Source organism: Drosophila subpulchrella, chromosome 2L (assembly GCF_014743375.2).
Source record: "Drosophila subpulchrella strain 33 F10 #4 breed RU33 chromosome 2L, RU_Dsub_v1.1 Primary Assembly, whole genome shotgun sequence".
Taxonomy (NCBI): Eukaryota; Metazoa; Arthropoda; class Insecta; order Diptera; family Drosophilidae; genus Drosophila; species Drosophila subpulchrella.
In genome coordinates, this window is record NC_050610.1 from 5,058,648 (window position 1) to 5,075,922 (window position 17,275).

A 17,275-nucleotide genomic window follows, 5' to 3' on the forward strand; every position below is an offset into this window, starting at 1 on the left:
GAGCGGCAGCTTTCTCCAAATGTATTCAATCTTGCCCGCTCGCACTGCCCTCCATCTCACCCTTAAGTCTTCGCTCCGGTCTGGAGCGCTTTAGTTAAGCTAGGCTTAAGTAGTTTCAATTTTTAAGTGTCACAATAAACACACACTTGTTTTTTGTATGAGTTTCCCTCGGATTTTCGACAATTTCATCAATCAAGCCACCCCCCGCCGCAACATAGAATATATATACTTTATAGGGTCGGAAACGTTTCCTTCTACCTGTTACATTCTTTCCGAATGCCATTGTTATTTGAAATCACTTCAGACTCATAGCAATAACTTAGATAATGATAAAACATTTTCTGATACGTTTAGTTTGTATTTATTCTTTCCCATCCATGCAACAGCGGACTCCCACTGCTTAAATATTAAGACGTAGTGTGAACTGTAAGTAACGGTCAAGAGCATGGGACGCTCGGTTGTAGTCCTCGCTAGGCCGTTATCAAAGTTATGAACCACTGGTGGAGTGCACACTTTAGGCAATTTCTCAGACGCGAAATTACGCCAAGTATATTTCAAAAGTTTACCCGCAGTCCCTCTTCAAATTTCATTGGATCCGGTCGAACGCGGTTGTCCGACGGCCGTTTGTTATTATTAAAAAGCCGAAACTGATTCCAGGTGGGCAAGCTTACTTATCGGCTGCATTCCGGACTATTCACACCGATCAGAGATCTTTTTTGATCGCAGTAAATCGTTAGCTGGAGATCCTAAAATAAATGTTTATATCGGGAGACGTCGCGAAACTTGCGGTTTTCAGAGAGGTGGAGAGTGGTTCCTGATCGAGTTCTCGTTATTTTTGTTGCTTCCGATATTTCCCCCTTCTTGCTCCATTCCAATTGGGAGCGATCGATCGGTCCAGAAATATTCTTTATTGATCTCGGGCTCTTCGTGGGACCCCGATTCCGATTTCGTCGCCGTGTGTGTTGTCACAGCGAAAATTATTCGTCGCATCAGCAAAAGCGGCCAAATTTGGCTCATAAAACATAAAAATCGCTTGGCAGCAACAACACGAAAAAAATATATAGACGAATATATATTTAAAATTCGAAGCGAGACGCGAAAGGCGAGGCAAACAAAAAAGTAAAATATAAAAAGCAAAACAAAAACCAAGTGAACGCGGCTTCTTTTTCGGTGTGTGTTGTCTCTGCGCGATATTCCTTACGTTCTTACCTGAGTTTTAACTCTCACCTTTGCCCTTGCAGCCGGCAATAAGCAACCCCTCTCGATCGCCGAACTCTCGATCTCTCCGCTCGTGAGCACAGTAAAAAGGACCAAAGGACACCATGGCATTGCAACGGGAAGCAGGAGTGCAGGACTTCGTCCTCCTGGATCATGTGTCCATGGAGAAGTTCATGGATAACCTGCGAAAACGGTAAGAAACACTCTGAAGATACAAATCTTCATAAACCTTCAAAAGCACCTATCATTAAATTGCTCAATAAGATCGAAATCTTCTAGATAAATAAGAAAGTATATTCCGCTAAAAAATATAGATCCAAAGACCCCAAGTACTTTTATATTTAATAATGAAATATACAAGTAAAGAGTGCTTTAACTACGGGAAGTTATTTTGCTAGACTTTAAACAATAATGTTTACGTTTTAAAATAAATACATTGTGCATATCAAAATAAAATGTCTGACCTTGGATATTCTTATAAATAAAGCTGATAATGATTCATATTGTTTTGTTACTCAGCTAAAAACTCTTTCATGGCGTCAAGGGACTTCCGCTTATATGCTCCAAGTTCTAGCAATACTTCCCATAAAAAAACATTCTCATAAAAAGTGTAAGCACGCCAAGTAAAAGCTGAATGTAGTCTTGCAAAATATTACCAACTGGCGCTGTCCACCATTCTTATTGATTCCTCTGGTGGCCTTGTCCTCTGTTTACTTCTCCGAATACCCCCCATCATGGCCCGAACTCCTCCCCTTTTAATAACCACTTTTCCACAAGTTGTTGGTCTAGTTCAAGGCTTCTGTTTTGATCGATTGCCACGCAGAAAAACTGGTTACTGTGTTCTTGGCTTTTCCGACTTGATTAAACTGGATTTGCTTATCGGCATTTCAATTAAACACGAGCTCTACGTCTCCGACTTTATCTCCCCCATTTAACCCATTCCGAACGCTTTTCGGTTCCACTCCAGAGCGCACTCAATGGACCCATTTGCATGCCCATTTAGAGTGTTAAACTCTTCTTTTTGTGCCATGACTTTCGGTTTTTAATGCATTCATTAGCGGCCTTTTAATTCAATTTGAGAATGGAATGAGATGTATTTCGGAAAAAGGGGGAGGTATTATAGAGAAACGAGATACTTTTAAATACTTTATAAAATAAATACCACATTCTTATTGAAGTGGTTATAAAACAGATCTTTATTAGATCAACTACCTTTATCTAAGTTAAATATTTAAGAAAGTGAAATGCTTGTCTCACTGCCCCACTCCAAATCAACTTCCATTCGAGTGTCAATATTTGTGTGGCCGGCATTGTGGTTCCAGGTGGTTACGTCGGGGGCTACATGACCATTATGTAAAGTTCCTTAACCTCCCGACAGCCACGCAGTACAACCCACATGGACCGTATATCATTTCATTTCACTCCGAGTGTCAACAACTTGTTGCAACCGCTTCCTTTGGAGTATCTCCCCATCTATTTCCCCGGGTCGCTGGTTCGCATGGCTCGCTAACTTTCATGTAAAAGCGATCATTATCGGGAAAAGTTCTCGCCACCACATTGTCGAGTCCACATATTTATTCAAGTGATTAGCAGGGGTTTACAAAACTTTGTAAATATGATGTTTCGCTTGGACTTTTATGATAATGAGTTCTAAATAACGACAGATATTTGAATCATTGTTTCGGTTTCTCTGTTCCTAAATAATTTGCAATGCCTAAAAATAAATGGTGGTACGAATCCAGGCACTGATTCATTTTATAAGTAAAAATATTTAATTGTTCAGCACAGTCAGACAATATATCACAATTACGATTGGTTGGCTTTGATAAGCCAAAAAATGTGTTCGCCTTGAATGAGCTGTCAGTTGAAATTAGAAAAGGAAATTGATGAGCGAGTTGACGGAAAATCAGATGTCTACGCACAGATGGTAAACCGCCTGGTTGATTGGTCGGTTGCATAAGCAATTTGTAGACCGTAATTAAAGTTACTGTCAAAGATGCGTTAACCCACTTACCAAAGCATCGCAAGCAAATAAACCTGTGTAAATTGGATTAATTACATAATCGCAGTAATGCCTGTAATATCAAACATGATTTTCATGCCTTACAACTCGGCATAATCATAACATAACTCAAATCATTTTGCTGCGCATTAATAAATATTTATCAGGAAAGCCGGAAAACTCGGAGCCAACCAAGTTGAGGAAACCCCCATTGAATTGAGGGTCAAAAACGCGCCAAAACCCGAGAAAAGCGAACACGTAGTTGGGAAATGCGCTAAAACGTGAAAGAAATAAATGAAATCCAGTGAAATAAACTCACTTTCATTTGGCATCGTGCGGGTAAATCAATCAAATGGGAAATGGCTGCATTTTGTACTCTACTTGGATACTTGTTTTGCACTGACGGATGACAACACACATTATTTGGCACCCTAGGAATACTATATTTTATTCAAAAATTAAATATAATTAATCCCATCGCATGTGCTCTGACTCACTCTGTGTATCTTGCAGATACTCAAGTCAACAATGAGAAATCTGAAAAAAAAATTCCGTGGCGTAGCCAAAATACGAACCGGTTGATGGCGTCAGTTTGGCCGAGACTCACTCACAAAATAGAAGACGAAAAAAATGTGTTTGGAAGAAAACTTGTTTCACTTGCCCCGAAACGACCGAAATGCTTCCTCGATCCGATCCCCAAACAAACCAGATCTTTGTTTGCCGCAATCCAAGTTCGCGGCATTCGGCTAAGGAGACGTTTTACGACTGTCATTAAGTCGAGTGTCCTCACGGGAGGGCCTACAGCCCCATAAAATCTCTGATCGATTGCCCTTTGACCCTTTGGCTCACATGCATCACTTTCGAGTGCCCCATTTCGTGCCTATTTGCCCGATAAGTTTTGTTTTCATTATTCCCACTTGTTTACGCATTTATTTGGCCTACTATATATATTTCGGGTGGATCAAGTGTATACAGCACTGGTGTTTCCATGAACTGCCGTTGAACTTTTCTCTCCGGGGGAAACTTTTATTGGGGCTATAAATTTTTAATAATATTTTTGGGTTTATTAAGATATTGTTTTTTTTTTGACATCAAGAAAATTGCTATTTTTGTAACAAGGTAAAGGATCTCATGAGTGTGTTTTTAACAGCAAAATAAGTATAGGTAAACATTTGAGAGATCATACATATTTTGATTGACAAAGAAAGCCTAATAACCTCTAGCCTCTCTTAGAAAATGATAATTAAAAGTGTTGGGACTGGTTAAATCTCTATCAGTCTTCAAAGCTTATCAAACACTCACTTAACCAAAGAGTTGAGAGTGGGTTCAAAGTGGGTCTTCCCATTAGGCACTTCATAAATTGTGTGAAATAATATCAGCAGTTCCAGCCAACAAACTGATGATTCATAGACATGGCGATATCCACTTTCAATGCTAACGACAAACTGCATTTCATTTTCATTTAAATGCTTCTCACTGTGCTCATACTTCTACTGATTTTATTTTATTGGCTTTTTGGCTTGGCCAAGGCTTAGATTTTAGTATTCCACAGGCGGCAATAAACACTGCACTTAACAAAATGCTTTCAACTGGAGTTTAAAGACTTAAGAGTGTTTTTATAGGCACACAAAAATCCCAACGCCGAAATTTTTTGAATATTAAACTACAAGTAATGGGTCCTAAGAGGGCTTCAGCTTAATCAATAATTTTAACATTTTGGGGTACCTTCACTTGAAGAATTACTCAAAAGCGGCACTCAAACGGTCTTATCGGCTAGCCGAAATTGATATCAACAACGAAAAATCCCCACTTTTATATAGTTTTCCATTTGCTGAAACCGACTTTGGCGCTACATGGCATACCTTCTTTTATTTTTACTTATATACTGGAGTCTTGAGCAGCGCCAAAGGCCCGATAAGATTGCACAATTCCACCAAAGTGCCAGAAGTTGTCGCAGAAAACCGTTTCTATATGGGTCCCTATAGTATAGTTCGATAGCCATGGCTAATACTTACTGCCAAGGTGATAAGCGAACTTTTGGTTACGCAATTGTCGCGGCGAGACCTTCCATTGGATTAGGTTCCCCTTATACCCGTCAATATTTTTTCTCGCCAATTGTATATCGAGTATTTATTTATACATTTTCAGCTGATAGCCGTGTGATATTCCCCTGCCCTTGTTATGAGGAAAAATATTAAAGAGGCCGGGTAACGTAAACAATTCCCAGCCTTTCGAAGGGGAAGAAAGCTATTAAAGCCTGTTGAAGAACGCTCCTTGGATTTCCGACTGCAATCAGAAATTGTCTGTTTATTTGTAGAGGAGCCGTTGCATTGTCTTGGATCTCCTAGTTCAAAGAGAGTCTTTCATCTGCCCCGGGGTAAACACTCACCCAGTCCTCACCCTCTTTTTCACCTTGCGAGGGCTTTCAGCCGATAAGGGTCTATCAAAGCAGCCCATTCCCCAAGATAAGCACTTCTGATAGCGGAACGGAAATCAAATCATTTAGCCAACATAACCGCTGCGATTTGATGGCCAGTTTTCTGCCGGTGTTTTCCTCTCTACCATGCCATAAACTTGGTTAATGTGCAAATTCTCGGAAGAAGAGCATAAACCATTGAACCTCCTCCAAAGTGGGAAAGGGGCAGCGTCTTAGAGCGAGCGGAGAATTATCCGTCTAGACGACGCCGTAGAATTCCTGCTCTGTTTGTTTACCCAGAGCCCGGCAATGTTTGTCATTCACATTGCAATAACTTCTGCTTGTAGGAGCAGTCCAGGGAAAATTCAGTGGCATCTGCATTTCGTTTACACAAATCTTTAGCGGCCCGCCGTCCAGACTTTTCAGAGTTCTGCTCCTGTTAATTGATTGGCCTGGTGTAAATTGAAGTTAATTCCAAGGCATGGCCCAGATGCAATTGTGCATTGCGCAAATTGAGGGGCAAATAGCAGACGAGGCGTAGGAAAAAGAGGAGCATCGTTGAAAAGTCTCTCGGGAAAATTCTGCAGATGGTCAGTAGACAGGAGCGAATCGGCGCAGGGAAAATGATTTTAATAATGAGATGGAACAGCTCTTCTGGTTCGGTCTCTGATGTGGTTCCCATGAATGCGATTATTGGCAGCATTTCAGAAAAGGGCGAGGGGATTTGACCTATCATCGCACACGATTCTTAATCTGCGGAAAGTCTTTTCCATTATTCTTTAATGTTTAAACCCTTTACTTGTGGAGTAAAAGGGTATACTAGTTTCGGCGGAAACTACATATGAAAGAGGTATGAATGCTGATATCTCGGAAACTATAAAAGCTAGAAGGTTGGGACTCGTTGCAGGTTCTTGAGGTTCTCGCACAGCGATAGTTTATTTATGCAGGGCTCATAGCTCTAAAACCAGCTAGCGCTCACATTTTTTAAAAGTGTAAATGGGATTTTGTTCTTATTATCATTGGCACTCGACTTGCCAAGAAATCATAAAATTTAATTTTAAGCAAATAGTGCAATCTCGGAAACAACCGATTTGGTGCATGCATATCTCCATCTCCCTCGCACTCCTTTTAGCTAAGTAACGGGTATCTAAAAGTCGAGGCCGTCGACTATAGCGTTCTTTCGGGTTTTGTTTATATAATGGAAAGATAAGAAAAGAATCAGAAAATTAAAAAGAAATTCTTTATTTCCTAAACCACTTCACTGTTCGTTTTAGAACGACTTTTAATTGCAGAAAGATATATAGTTATATTTATATCTCCCTTCTCCATTACAATCCCATTCTTTCCAAGTGCTTTTCATACAACAGCCAATAAATCGCCTAAATTCAATTAGATAACAAAATAAACAAACCCCTATAAAGGCAAATAAAAACATTGACCCACTAAAAGCCAAGTTTGTTGACCAATTTATGACGTCAGCTCAGACCAAACATTTTCCGAACGCCGTCTGCTCTGCCCATGAAAAATGCACTGTTAGTCTATTGATTTTCCGTCTGGGGTGGAGTAGTATTTTCAGAATCAAATGATTCATCGAGAGGCGCGAGAAGGCGTTGCAAATTATTAATGGCTATATGCAAATCTCACTTAGAGTAGCCGAGGCTGAGTCAACGTGTTAGCGCTCTAAGCCAACAATTTGTTAACTGGTACATGTTTAAATTAAATAATATTGGATGCCAATGCCATGTGCTCAGTTTCAGGAAGATGAGTCAGTAATAATAGTCGAAGTATCGGTGTAAAACAAAATGCTCAAACACTGTACAATGCATCAAAACAAACTGTTGCTGTGTATTGGAATTTCGTATAGACGACGTTCGATATATTTGTTTTCTTTTTTTTGCCTCTATCTTGATTACGTCATTTGGCTCTGAATAAAGAAAGACACTCACAGTCAACGACAATCGTTATAATGAATATAACCAAGTCAAGTTTATGAAGTGCGCGAAAGAATGAACATGAAAATGTGCGAAGCCAGCGAGAATATTTAATTTATGTATGTTTTTTGGATGGGGAATCCAAAAAGGGGGAAGAAATCATGTGTTGGCACTTGAGTAAATAAATAACATAAAAATATTTTGGTGTATTTTGGAGGGCCAGAACAGAAGGAGATAACTATATTGTACATATGACAAATGGGGTGCAGTGAGGAGTTCTGGAATGATAAGCAAGTTTGGGTTTTTTTTTTGACTGCTATGAGTCAGAACTTTGAAAGATAACACATTTATTGTATTATTGTTCTAGTGAAAGAAGTTTCTAATAATATATTTTAAATAATATTCGGTATCTTTGTAAAGCTACATAGACTGTTAATATAGGTATTATGAATTTATGAATCATTTAAAAATAACGTTTGTTAAATTTAAATAAAGTTTAACAGATATCTACAAAGCAACTTTTTTAATTTAATAAATCGTAAATCACATCAATTTTTTGATTACTGTTTGAATAACAATTTTCCCTGATTGGTTCGTAGATTTTTAAATGTTTAAATGTTATTATTATAATGAATATGAATACCATTCGATCAATGACCACGATTATTCAAACTAATGACGGATTCCATTTAGAACAGCTTTACAATTCCTAGACGAGTTTTTGACAATTACATACCACATACCTGACAATGCCTGACAATTTCTATAGCCTCATTTAGGCCCTCCTCCGCAAAAGGCGAGTGGTTGGTCATGCGGGCCAAAAACAAATTTTGACGGTATGTCAATCATGCGCCCCGTGGGCGACTTGCCACCCCCACTCTCTCACTGCCTTTCACATGGTGTCAATATGGTTCTGGGGGAAATAGAAATCATAGAAATCACGCCGATGGGATCTTTTCGGATTGGGTTTCTTTTCGCTAAGAGGCTTGCCATTTGCTGCTTGCCCTTTTGCCGCTGAGTGCAACTCATAATGATGGCCCCAAAAAGCAGAAAAAAGTTAAAAAGCGTGCTAAACGCTTTCTTGGACATTGGCTGGAGTTCAGTGGTTCGGCGTTTAGTCATTTGTCGCCTGTCACACTTTTGACCCAGATGTCTGGGCGGCAAAAGTAACAGAAGTGGCAGCACACAGTCCACAAAACGAAACGGAAAGCAGAAGAGCCAGCCCCCGTCTATAAATAAGCACTGAAAAGTTAAGTAAAAACATGTGTTCGGGGGAACTGGGCACCAAAAACCCCAACCAGCAGCCAAAACATAAATACAAACAAATGCGCGTATTAAGTGTATTGTTTTAATCGTTTTCATTCCCTCATTTCGGGCTAACGAAAACTGTTGGCTGTTTTGTTTCGGCTTAGTTTGAGTTGGTCTTTGGTTTTAACCATTTCTCCGTTTCTTTGTCTGGTAATTGGGTGCTTCATTTGGGGTCTCTGTATTTCTGCTTTACGTTTTGGGAAAACACTCTGTCCATGGGTTTTGTAATACTTGTTGCACAGTCTGGACTGGACTTTGGTTATGTGGCTCATCTGGGGTAATTTACAGTCCGGTAATGGTGTAACTCTTACTTTCGGGGCAGTCTGGGTAATTTTCTCGGGAACTGTAACAACTAATTTGCATCCAATTCGTTTCACTCTTTCTCCACATGAGTTCACTGAGACAGACCTGGAATTAGGTGAAATCAAAACCATTCAAAAACTAATGATTAAAGTTAGATAATAACCTTGTTCACTTTAAAATTTGACACAATACTTAATCTTATTATTATGGGAGTAACAATGTTTTATCGATTATAATGAATGGTGTAAGGAGGTATTATTACAAACAAAATATCTAGTAACAATATAGTTCAATAGATACTCTGAAGTACAAGATACCACTATCTTTAACTTATTTTAACGACTCTAAGTTCTATAAAATTTAATTCTTTTACCCAGAACACCTATCTATTTATGTCTGTCGAGATCTTTCCTTTACTATTTAAGAAATTCTCCAAAAAGACTTGTTAGTTCTCGATACACTTGAAAGTATCTCATTGTTTATCTATTCAAAGTGACCCACTTACCGAACCGAATGCATTTTATTAACACAGCACAGTTTTATACCCAATCTTTTGGCGCCTTACAAATTGAGAACACTATAAATGCATCCACATATGCACCCCATTTCAGTCAATCAAAAACGTCGGAAAAGAGATCAAAAATTTGATCCACATCGGTCAATTATATTGATCGCCGACGTCATGCAGAGCAGGTATCTCATATAAACCCGAATCTCCGCGTATGTTGAAAAAGCAATTTTCGAATTGAAAGCTACAGGCGCCATCGACGGGGGGTGGCTTCCCACCTGTCACTCCCACTCACTTCCCCGCCCAGCATTTCTTTTAGTTACTCCCAACCCGTCGAAATCTATTTCGTAATCTGCGGGAAATGCGTTCCCCAACACACACTGGATCAACTAATGAGCGACCATCGATTACTCTCTCCTTCAGATTCCAAGTTGGGTCCATCTACACATACATCGGCGAGGTGTGCGTCTCGATGAATCCCTACAAACAGATGAACATCTACGGCCCGGAGACTATTCGGAAGTACAAGGGTCGGGAACTGTTCGAAAATGCCCCCCATCTGTTTGCGATCGCCGATGCTGCCTACAGGGTCCTCAAGCAGCGCCAGCAGGACACCTGTATCCTGATATCCGGCGAGTCCGGTGCCGGTAAAACCGAGGCCTCCAAGATCATCATGAAGTACATTGCGGCGGTGACAAATGCCCAGGGTCAGAACGAAATCGAAAGGTAAGTGATAGATGTTATTATAGGAACTTATTATACTGTATACTGAACTTGAACCATAAGAAACCATTGACGAACCAGCGAACATCTTTATTAGTCTCCATATAATTACCGCAAATGCAAAACCCTTTTAGGAACTGCCAGCAGGTTGGGAAAAAGCTCCGTTATTTTTTAATTGCTAAATGTCAGACGAAATCAAATTAATAGCCCTAATTACTAGGTAAAGCGAATATGTTTAACTAGTTCAGCGCTTCCCAAGCAGTTTGCACTGATTACATAGTAAATTAGTTTATCAATTTAGACACCAAGCCGGGGCTTATATGCTATGTATGCATAGGTTGATGGAACGCTTTCGGCCTTATCACAATACTGTGAACCAGACAATGGGAACCGAACCGAACCTCAATCTATAAAATGTCGGTGCCAGAGAAAACTACTCACATTTGCCATTGTTTTGCATGCAAATGCGCAATGGAATTCTCACTCAGGGAGCCTGGGTACAGGGCGCCTGGTAATTAAGCATTCCCCAGATGGGTAATAATCGCTGACATGGTCATCGCGTGACCCATGACCCCGGATGACAACAGTGCCGGACTGCAGCTTAAGTTGCCAAATTAATTGCCCCACTAATTGCCCACCCCAGCCAACCACTTTGTCCAAGGAGCTTTTATCACTTGGGCGTAGTTTAAGGTTTAAGGCGCTCCATAAAACGCCGAGACCTCCACGACCAAGCCCAAAACACAATGGCCAACTAAATTGCCAATTTTTAGTGCCTCGAATGAAATTTAAACCGACATTTAGTATAGTTTGGGGGATTAGGGCGAGTGCCATTTTACAAATTACTTTGCTTGGGGAACAAAGGGGAATTTATGAAGCATTAAGAAGGTATTTATTGTGCATGCTTGCGCTTTTAACTATGTCGGTTTAGTTTTAACGAGGCTATTATTATAATCTTGCCCGCAATAAAAAAACACTATTCTTATAAAAACGTATTTTGATAAATTTAATCATCCAATTCAAAAGAAACCCATTTACAGATATCCAAAGTTCAATAAGTTTTTTAATAGTTATATATAGATTAAACCTCACTTTATTCTGAGTAAGCATGAATTAGTGATCCCCAATACTTAAAGATATATAATACATGTCGTTTCTAACTCACTTTATTCTGAATAAGCGTGGATAAGTGAAAAAGCTTAGAACATCCCTTTGACCTTAAGATAAGAACCCCACCAAAAGAGAGATTTGTATATAGTACATACTATCCCCTCACCATTCCAGGGTTAAAAACGTCCTGATCCAGAGCAATGCGATCCTGGAAACCTTCGGCAACGCTAAAACCAATCGGAACGACAACTCCAGTCGTTTTGGAAAGTACATGGACATTGAGTTCGACTACAAGGCGGATCCCGTGGGTGGTATCATCACCAACTACCTGCTGGAGAAGTCGCGAGTGGTGCAACAGCAGCCGGGCGAGCGGAACTTCCACAGTTTCTACCAGGTGAGTGGGTGAGTGGGACGACCAGGTGAACTATTCGTGTGTGGCATTAGGTACATGATTATTTACCAAGTGAGTCAGCGTGACGCGTGCCAGGTGACGATAGGTGTTCGGGAGGTGGTTTCCAAAAGGGGATGGGGCCTGCTGTGGGGCGTCAATTACTTGGGGGTGTCAGGTTGTGCCGTGATGATGCTTTTTTCGGCTGGTTAGACATTTATTGTCGCTGGGTTTTTGTGGGTGCGGCCCTTCCCCACTTAGTGTAAACAATTGTGGGTATTTTAAATGAGCGTTGCGGCTATGTGATACAGTTTTATGAGGGGGAACAAACGTAATATACGCCCTGCTATTAATATTACTTTATTATTTGCAAGTTCGATGACTAAGGTGTTTAGTAACTGATAAAACTTTGACAGGGAAAATCACTTATAGTAACGGGCAATTTCTCAATGTTCTGTTTCATGACACATGTCGGTGTTCTTTGAGTTTGATATTTTTCTCTTGGAATCTTATTAAAGCCTGAAAACAACACATTCTTGTGTCAATTATCTTAAAGATGAAAAATTAATTAAATTAAACTCGCTGACAGCTAGTTTGTATTGCCCACTTTCTTGGCGCTTCGGAATCGATGATATCACTTAAGAATGATAACATACGCCACACCGAGACTCATCCAATTAAGCAGAAAAACCATCACGTCACAATTCAATCGCTTTTTCATTATTCAAGGCGGCACCCACCTACTATATATAAACCCACCCATTGATCTGGGCAATTTAACCTGTTGAGGTGATAATTGATCGCGATTTCCTAAAGTATTCGATCAATGTGAAACACATTTAGCGCATTTATCATCTGGAAACATTTAATCAAATTGAATATTTGATCTGGTTTTTGTTAGAGTCTAACAGTTTGCTATTTGGGTTTATCGGAACTGAGAATGTTGTTTATTTTCGAATTGAGTCAAAATAAATATTGGGCCGTATTATGGAATGCTTGCTTAAGGAACGACGAAATAAAATGTTTTAGCACCCCAACTGCACCGGCCATAAATTCCCCACTTGGCCAAGATATAATTTACGACTACCTAAGGTACTTTTCGTTTGAAAAAACAATACTCAACCTTACTCACACCTGTAAAAACGCTGATAAGCATGTAGATTTTTATTGATTATTTAGCTTACGCCTTTCCCAACGTTTAAGATCTATAAAAGTTGTGAGGACCCAATTACTCAACTGATAAGGCAGCTATCTAAGATGATATAATCGACAAAAATATACGCTGAGTGTAATATTTTGAATAGTTTAGTTATAAAAGAAGATAGTTACTTGGAAGTTCTATAGGAAACGCATTTCAAACTAGACTGCAGAAATTGTAATTCCGAATACACAATAGGAAACGGAAGTTCAATTATGGTTAACACGTCTGCTAATTGTCTGCTGGGCTAAATTCTTGGGACATGGATACGGACATGTGGCACAGACCAGGCTGAATTAATTTAAAATAGTTGAAATGGCTTAATTAAAACCCCCAACCCAACCGACTCATCCATTTTAGCTACTTCGCGGTGCCAGCGACAACGAACTGCGACAATATGAACTGCAGAAGGAGACGGGCAAGTACCACTACTTGAACCAGGGCAGCATGGACATCCTGACGGAGAAGTCCGACTACAAGGGCACCTGCAACGCCTTCAAGACCCTGGGCTTCTCCACGGATGAGGTGCAGACCATTTGGCGGACGATTGCTGCCGTCCTGCATCTGGGAAATGTGGAGTTCCAAAGTGAGTTCTGAAAGGGAATTTATGTCTTCAAAGAATATAGATTAATATGGATATGATTTACAGCCATTGAGGATGAGCTGGTAATTAGCAACAAGCAGCACTTGAAGTCCACGGCCAAGCTGCTCCATGTCACCGAATCCGAGCTTTCCACTGCACTAACCAAAAGGGTCATCGCCGCTGGCGGAAATGTGATGCAGAAAGATCACAACGCCACGCAGGCGGAGTACGGAAAGGATGCCCTGGCCAAGGCCATCTACGACCGGCTCTTCACCTGGATCATCTCCCGCATCAACCGGGCGATCCTCTTCCGGGGCAGCAAAACGCAGGCGAGGTTCAATTCGGTCATCGGAGTGCTGGACATCTACGGCTTCGAGATCTTCGACTCCAACAGCTTTGAGCAGTTCTGCATCAACTACTGCAACGAGAAGCTGCAGCAGTTATTCATAGGTGAGTGAGAGGGATGTTCAATTGGTGGAATGTCCTGACCACATGGCTAATCCCTTACAGAACTGGTGCTGAAGCAGGAGCAGGAAGAGTACCAGCGGGAGGGCATCGAATGGACCAACATTGACTACTTCAACAACAAGGTGAGTTCCAGCTTAATATGGATATGGGATGTATTTTTAAACCAGGAGTGTTTCCCCTTCATTGCAGATCATTTGCGATCTCGTAGAGCAACCGCACAAGGGCATCATTGCCATCATGGACGAGGCCTGCCTCAGCGTGGGCAATGTGACGGACGACACGCTCCTGGGGGCCATGGACAAGAACCTCAGCAAGCATCCCCACTACACGAGTCGCCAGCTGAAGCCCACGGACAAGGAGCTGAAGCATCGCCAGGACTTCCGCATCACCCACTACGCCGGCGATGTGATCTACAACATCAACGGATTCATCGAGAAGAACAAGGACACGCTGTACCAGGACTTTAAGCGCCTGCTGCACAACTCCAAGGACGCCAACCTCAGTGAGATGTGGCCCGAGGGAGCCCAGGACATCAAAAAGACGACCAAGAGGCCACTGACAGCCGGCACCCTGTTCCAGCGATCCATGGCCGATCTTGTGGTGACTCTGCTGAAGAAGGAGCCCTTCTACGTGCGCTGCATCAAGCCCAATGACATCAAGAGCTCCACTGTTTTCGATGAGGAGCGTGTGGAGCACCAGGTGCGTTACCTCGGTCTCCTGGAGAACTTGCGTGTGCGTCGAGCTGGATTCGTGCATCGCCAGCGCTACGATAAGTTCCTGCTGCGCTACAAGATGATCTCGCAGTACACGTGGCCCAATTTCCGGGCCGGAAGTGATCGGGATGGAGTCCGGGTACTGATTGAGGAGAAGGGCTTCGCGCAGGATGTGAAGTACGGCCACACGAAGATCTTCATCCGCTCGCCGCGCACCCTGTTTGCCCTGGAGCAGCAGCGGAACGAGATGATCCCGAACATCGTGACCCTGCTGCAGAAGCAGGTGCGCGGATGGATTGTGAGAAGGAACTTCAAGAAGATGAAGGCGGCTATTGCTATCATGAGGGCCTACAAGACCTACAAGCTGCGCAGCTATGTCCAGGAGCTGGCCAACCGCTTCCGGAACGCCAAGCAGATGCGGGACTACGGCAAGAGCATCCAGTGGCCACAGCCGCCGCTCGCAGGACGAAAGGCGGAGGCCAAATTGCACCGAGTCTTCGACTTCTGGCGGGCATGCATGATCCTGCGCAAGTATCCTCGCAACGAGTGGCCCCAGTTGCGGCTCCAGATCATTGCCGCCACCGCTCTGGCCGGAAGACGACCCTACTGGGGTCAAACGCGCCGGTGGGTGGGCGACTACCTGGCCAACTCGTTGGACAACAGCGGCTACGAAGCCTACAACACCAGCGTGCGGAATATAAGGAACAACCTGACAGGAGTCGCCGGCGCGGAGTCCTTCCGCCAAGTGCTCTTCTCCGCCTTCGCCAAGAAGTTCAACCATCACAACAAGCAGTCGGATCGCGCCTTTATTGTCACCGACTCGACCATCTACAAACTGGAAGGCATCAAGAAGAAGTTTAAGGATATGAAGCGCCACATTGGAATTAGAGAGGTGGGTACAATATATTATCATTCCTGATTAACAATATATGTCATTTTTGGTTTAACTTTCCTAAAGTTATATCTTTAAAGCCCTTATATCAGATGTTGGTATCGGTATATTAGCATTAGAATATGCATATTAATAGTTTTATGTTGATTAAAGACATATTCTTCTTCTGAAACTGTTTCTGATGGCCAAATCTATTATACTTTTCTCGCCAACTTAAAAAAATACCCCTAATGCTTAAAAATGTACAGTATGATAGTTATAAGGCCATCGTTTTATATAGTATTTCAAAGTAACAGGAAATTGAACCCGAGTGGTTTTTAAACTTAATATAAAAGTGTCCCCACACATTTATCTCCACGTTGAAATCACCTTAATCCAATTTGTTTCTTACAGTTGACTTCCATAAGCGTAACTCCTGGCCGAGATCAACTGATCGTCTTCCACTCTCCCAAGAACAAGGATCTGGTATTCTCCCTGCAGGGAGAATACACGCCCCTCAAGGAAGATCGCATTGGCGAGCTGGTTGGCATTGTCTGCAAGAAGTACCATGAGTGAGTAAAATGACGTAGACTCCAAAGTGCAGATTTAAAAATAAATCCTTTCCAGCCTCACCGGAACCGAGTTGCGTGTGAATGTGAGCAATAATATTGCCTGCCGCCTGGAGGACAAGGCCCGCACTATTTCTGTGGAGGCGGCGTCCAATGTGGAGATTCCCAACTTCCATCACAAAGAAGGCAATATCATCTTTGAGGTGCCAGCGGCGTATTGCGTTTAGGGGGAGCTTCTTTTCTCCCCAAGTGTGTTGTAAATTATGGAACCTAGTTATAAGACGAGGCGAACCAGCCTTTTTTTCTACTTGTGACCCGTTTGTCCTACCGGACAAGTCAACTCTGTGTATACCGTGCCTTCCGCTAACACTCGCTTTGTAGTTTTTAAAACGTCTTCTAGTTAGTACTATCTGTTTTGTGTGTTTAATCGACAATTTGATTATAATTTTGTACATTTTTCTATTACGTATGTGTTAAGGCAATATTTATTTACCATCCATGTGAGAGGACCACCTCCGCCGGTTGAGCTGGCAGACAACATAACGAAAGTATTAAATGTACTCTGTGCATTTCTTCAAATATGATTCACAGCACACAAAAACCTTTTGTAATGATCAGCGAAACAAAAGTTTGTACTTAAAACAAAATTCACGAACATATGTGTGCCATTTGCAATTAATACATATTATTTAAATAATATACAAAATAAAAACTGTAAACTTTGTACTTGAAGAGCGGTGATAGCCTGGAGGATCTAAGGTATCTTTTATTCCTAATCCCAAATTTCTTTTTTCTTTAATCCACAATGAATTTTAATGAACGGGTTCGCAAAATTCTGATGAGTACATACAATTTAAAAAAATATTTTTAAATTTCTGTGGCAAAAGGACTTTCAAATCCCTGAATTGATCACAACCTTGAGCCCATTGAACATTTCGGTCATTTCGGCATGAGTTTCTCAAAATGTGC

General features: G+C 41.5%; 1 protein-coding gene across 2 annotated transcripts; it reads left to right on the top strand.

The window, feature by feature from the left end:
• The first annotated feature begins 520 nt into the window (after nt 1-520).
• Nucleotides 521-17,025, top strand: LOC119547095 (unconventional myosin ID). Of its 2 annotated transcripts, none has more exons than XM_037853796.1 (10): nt 521-657; nt 1,242-1,411; nt 10,110-10,412; nt 11,691-11,910; nt 13,463-13,688; nt 13,752-14,135; nt 14,196-14,275; nt 14,343-15,758; nt 16,152-16,309; nt 16,365-17,025. In XM_037853796.1, exons 2-10 carry the CDS (start codon nt 1,323-1,325, stop codon nt 16,531-16,533), a joined length of 3,045 nt encoding a protein of 1,014 aa, XP_037709724.1. In that variant the 5' UTR covers nt 521-657; nt 1,242-1,322; the 3' UTR covers nt 16,534-17,025. The 2 variants fall into 2 exon arrangements, with proteins under 2 accessions (XP_037709724.1, XP_037709725.1); XM_037853797.1 differs by having other exon boundaries at nt 587-1,170.
• The last annotated feature ends 250 nt before the right edge of the window (nt 17,026-17,275 follow it).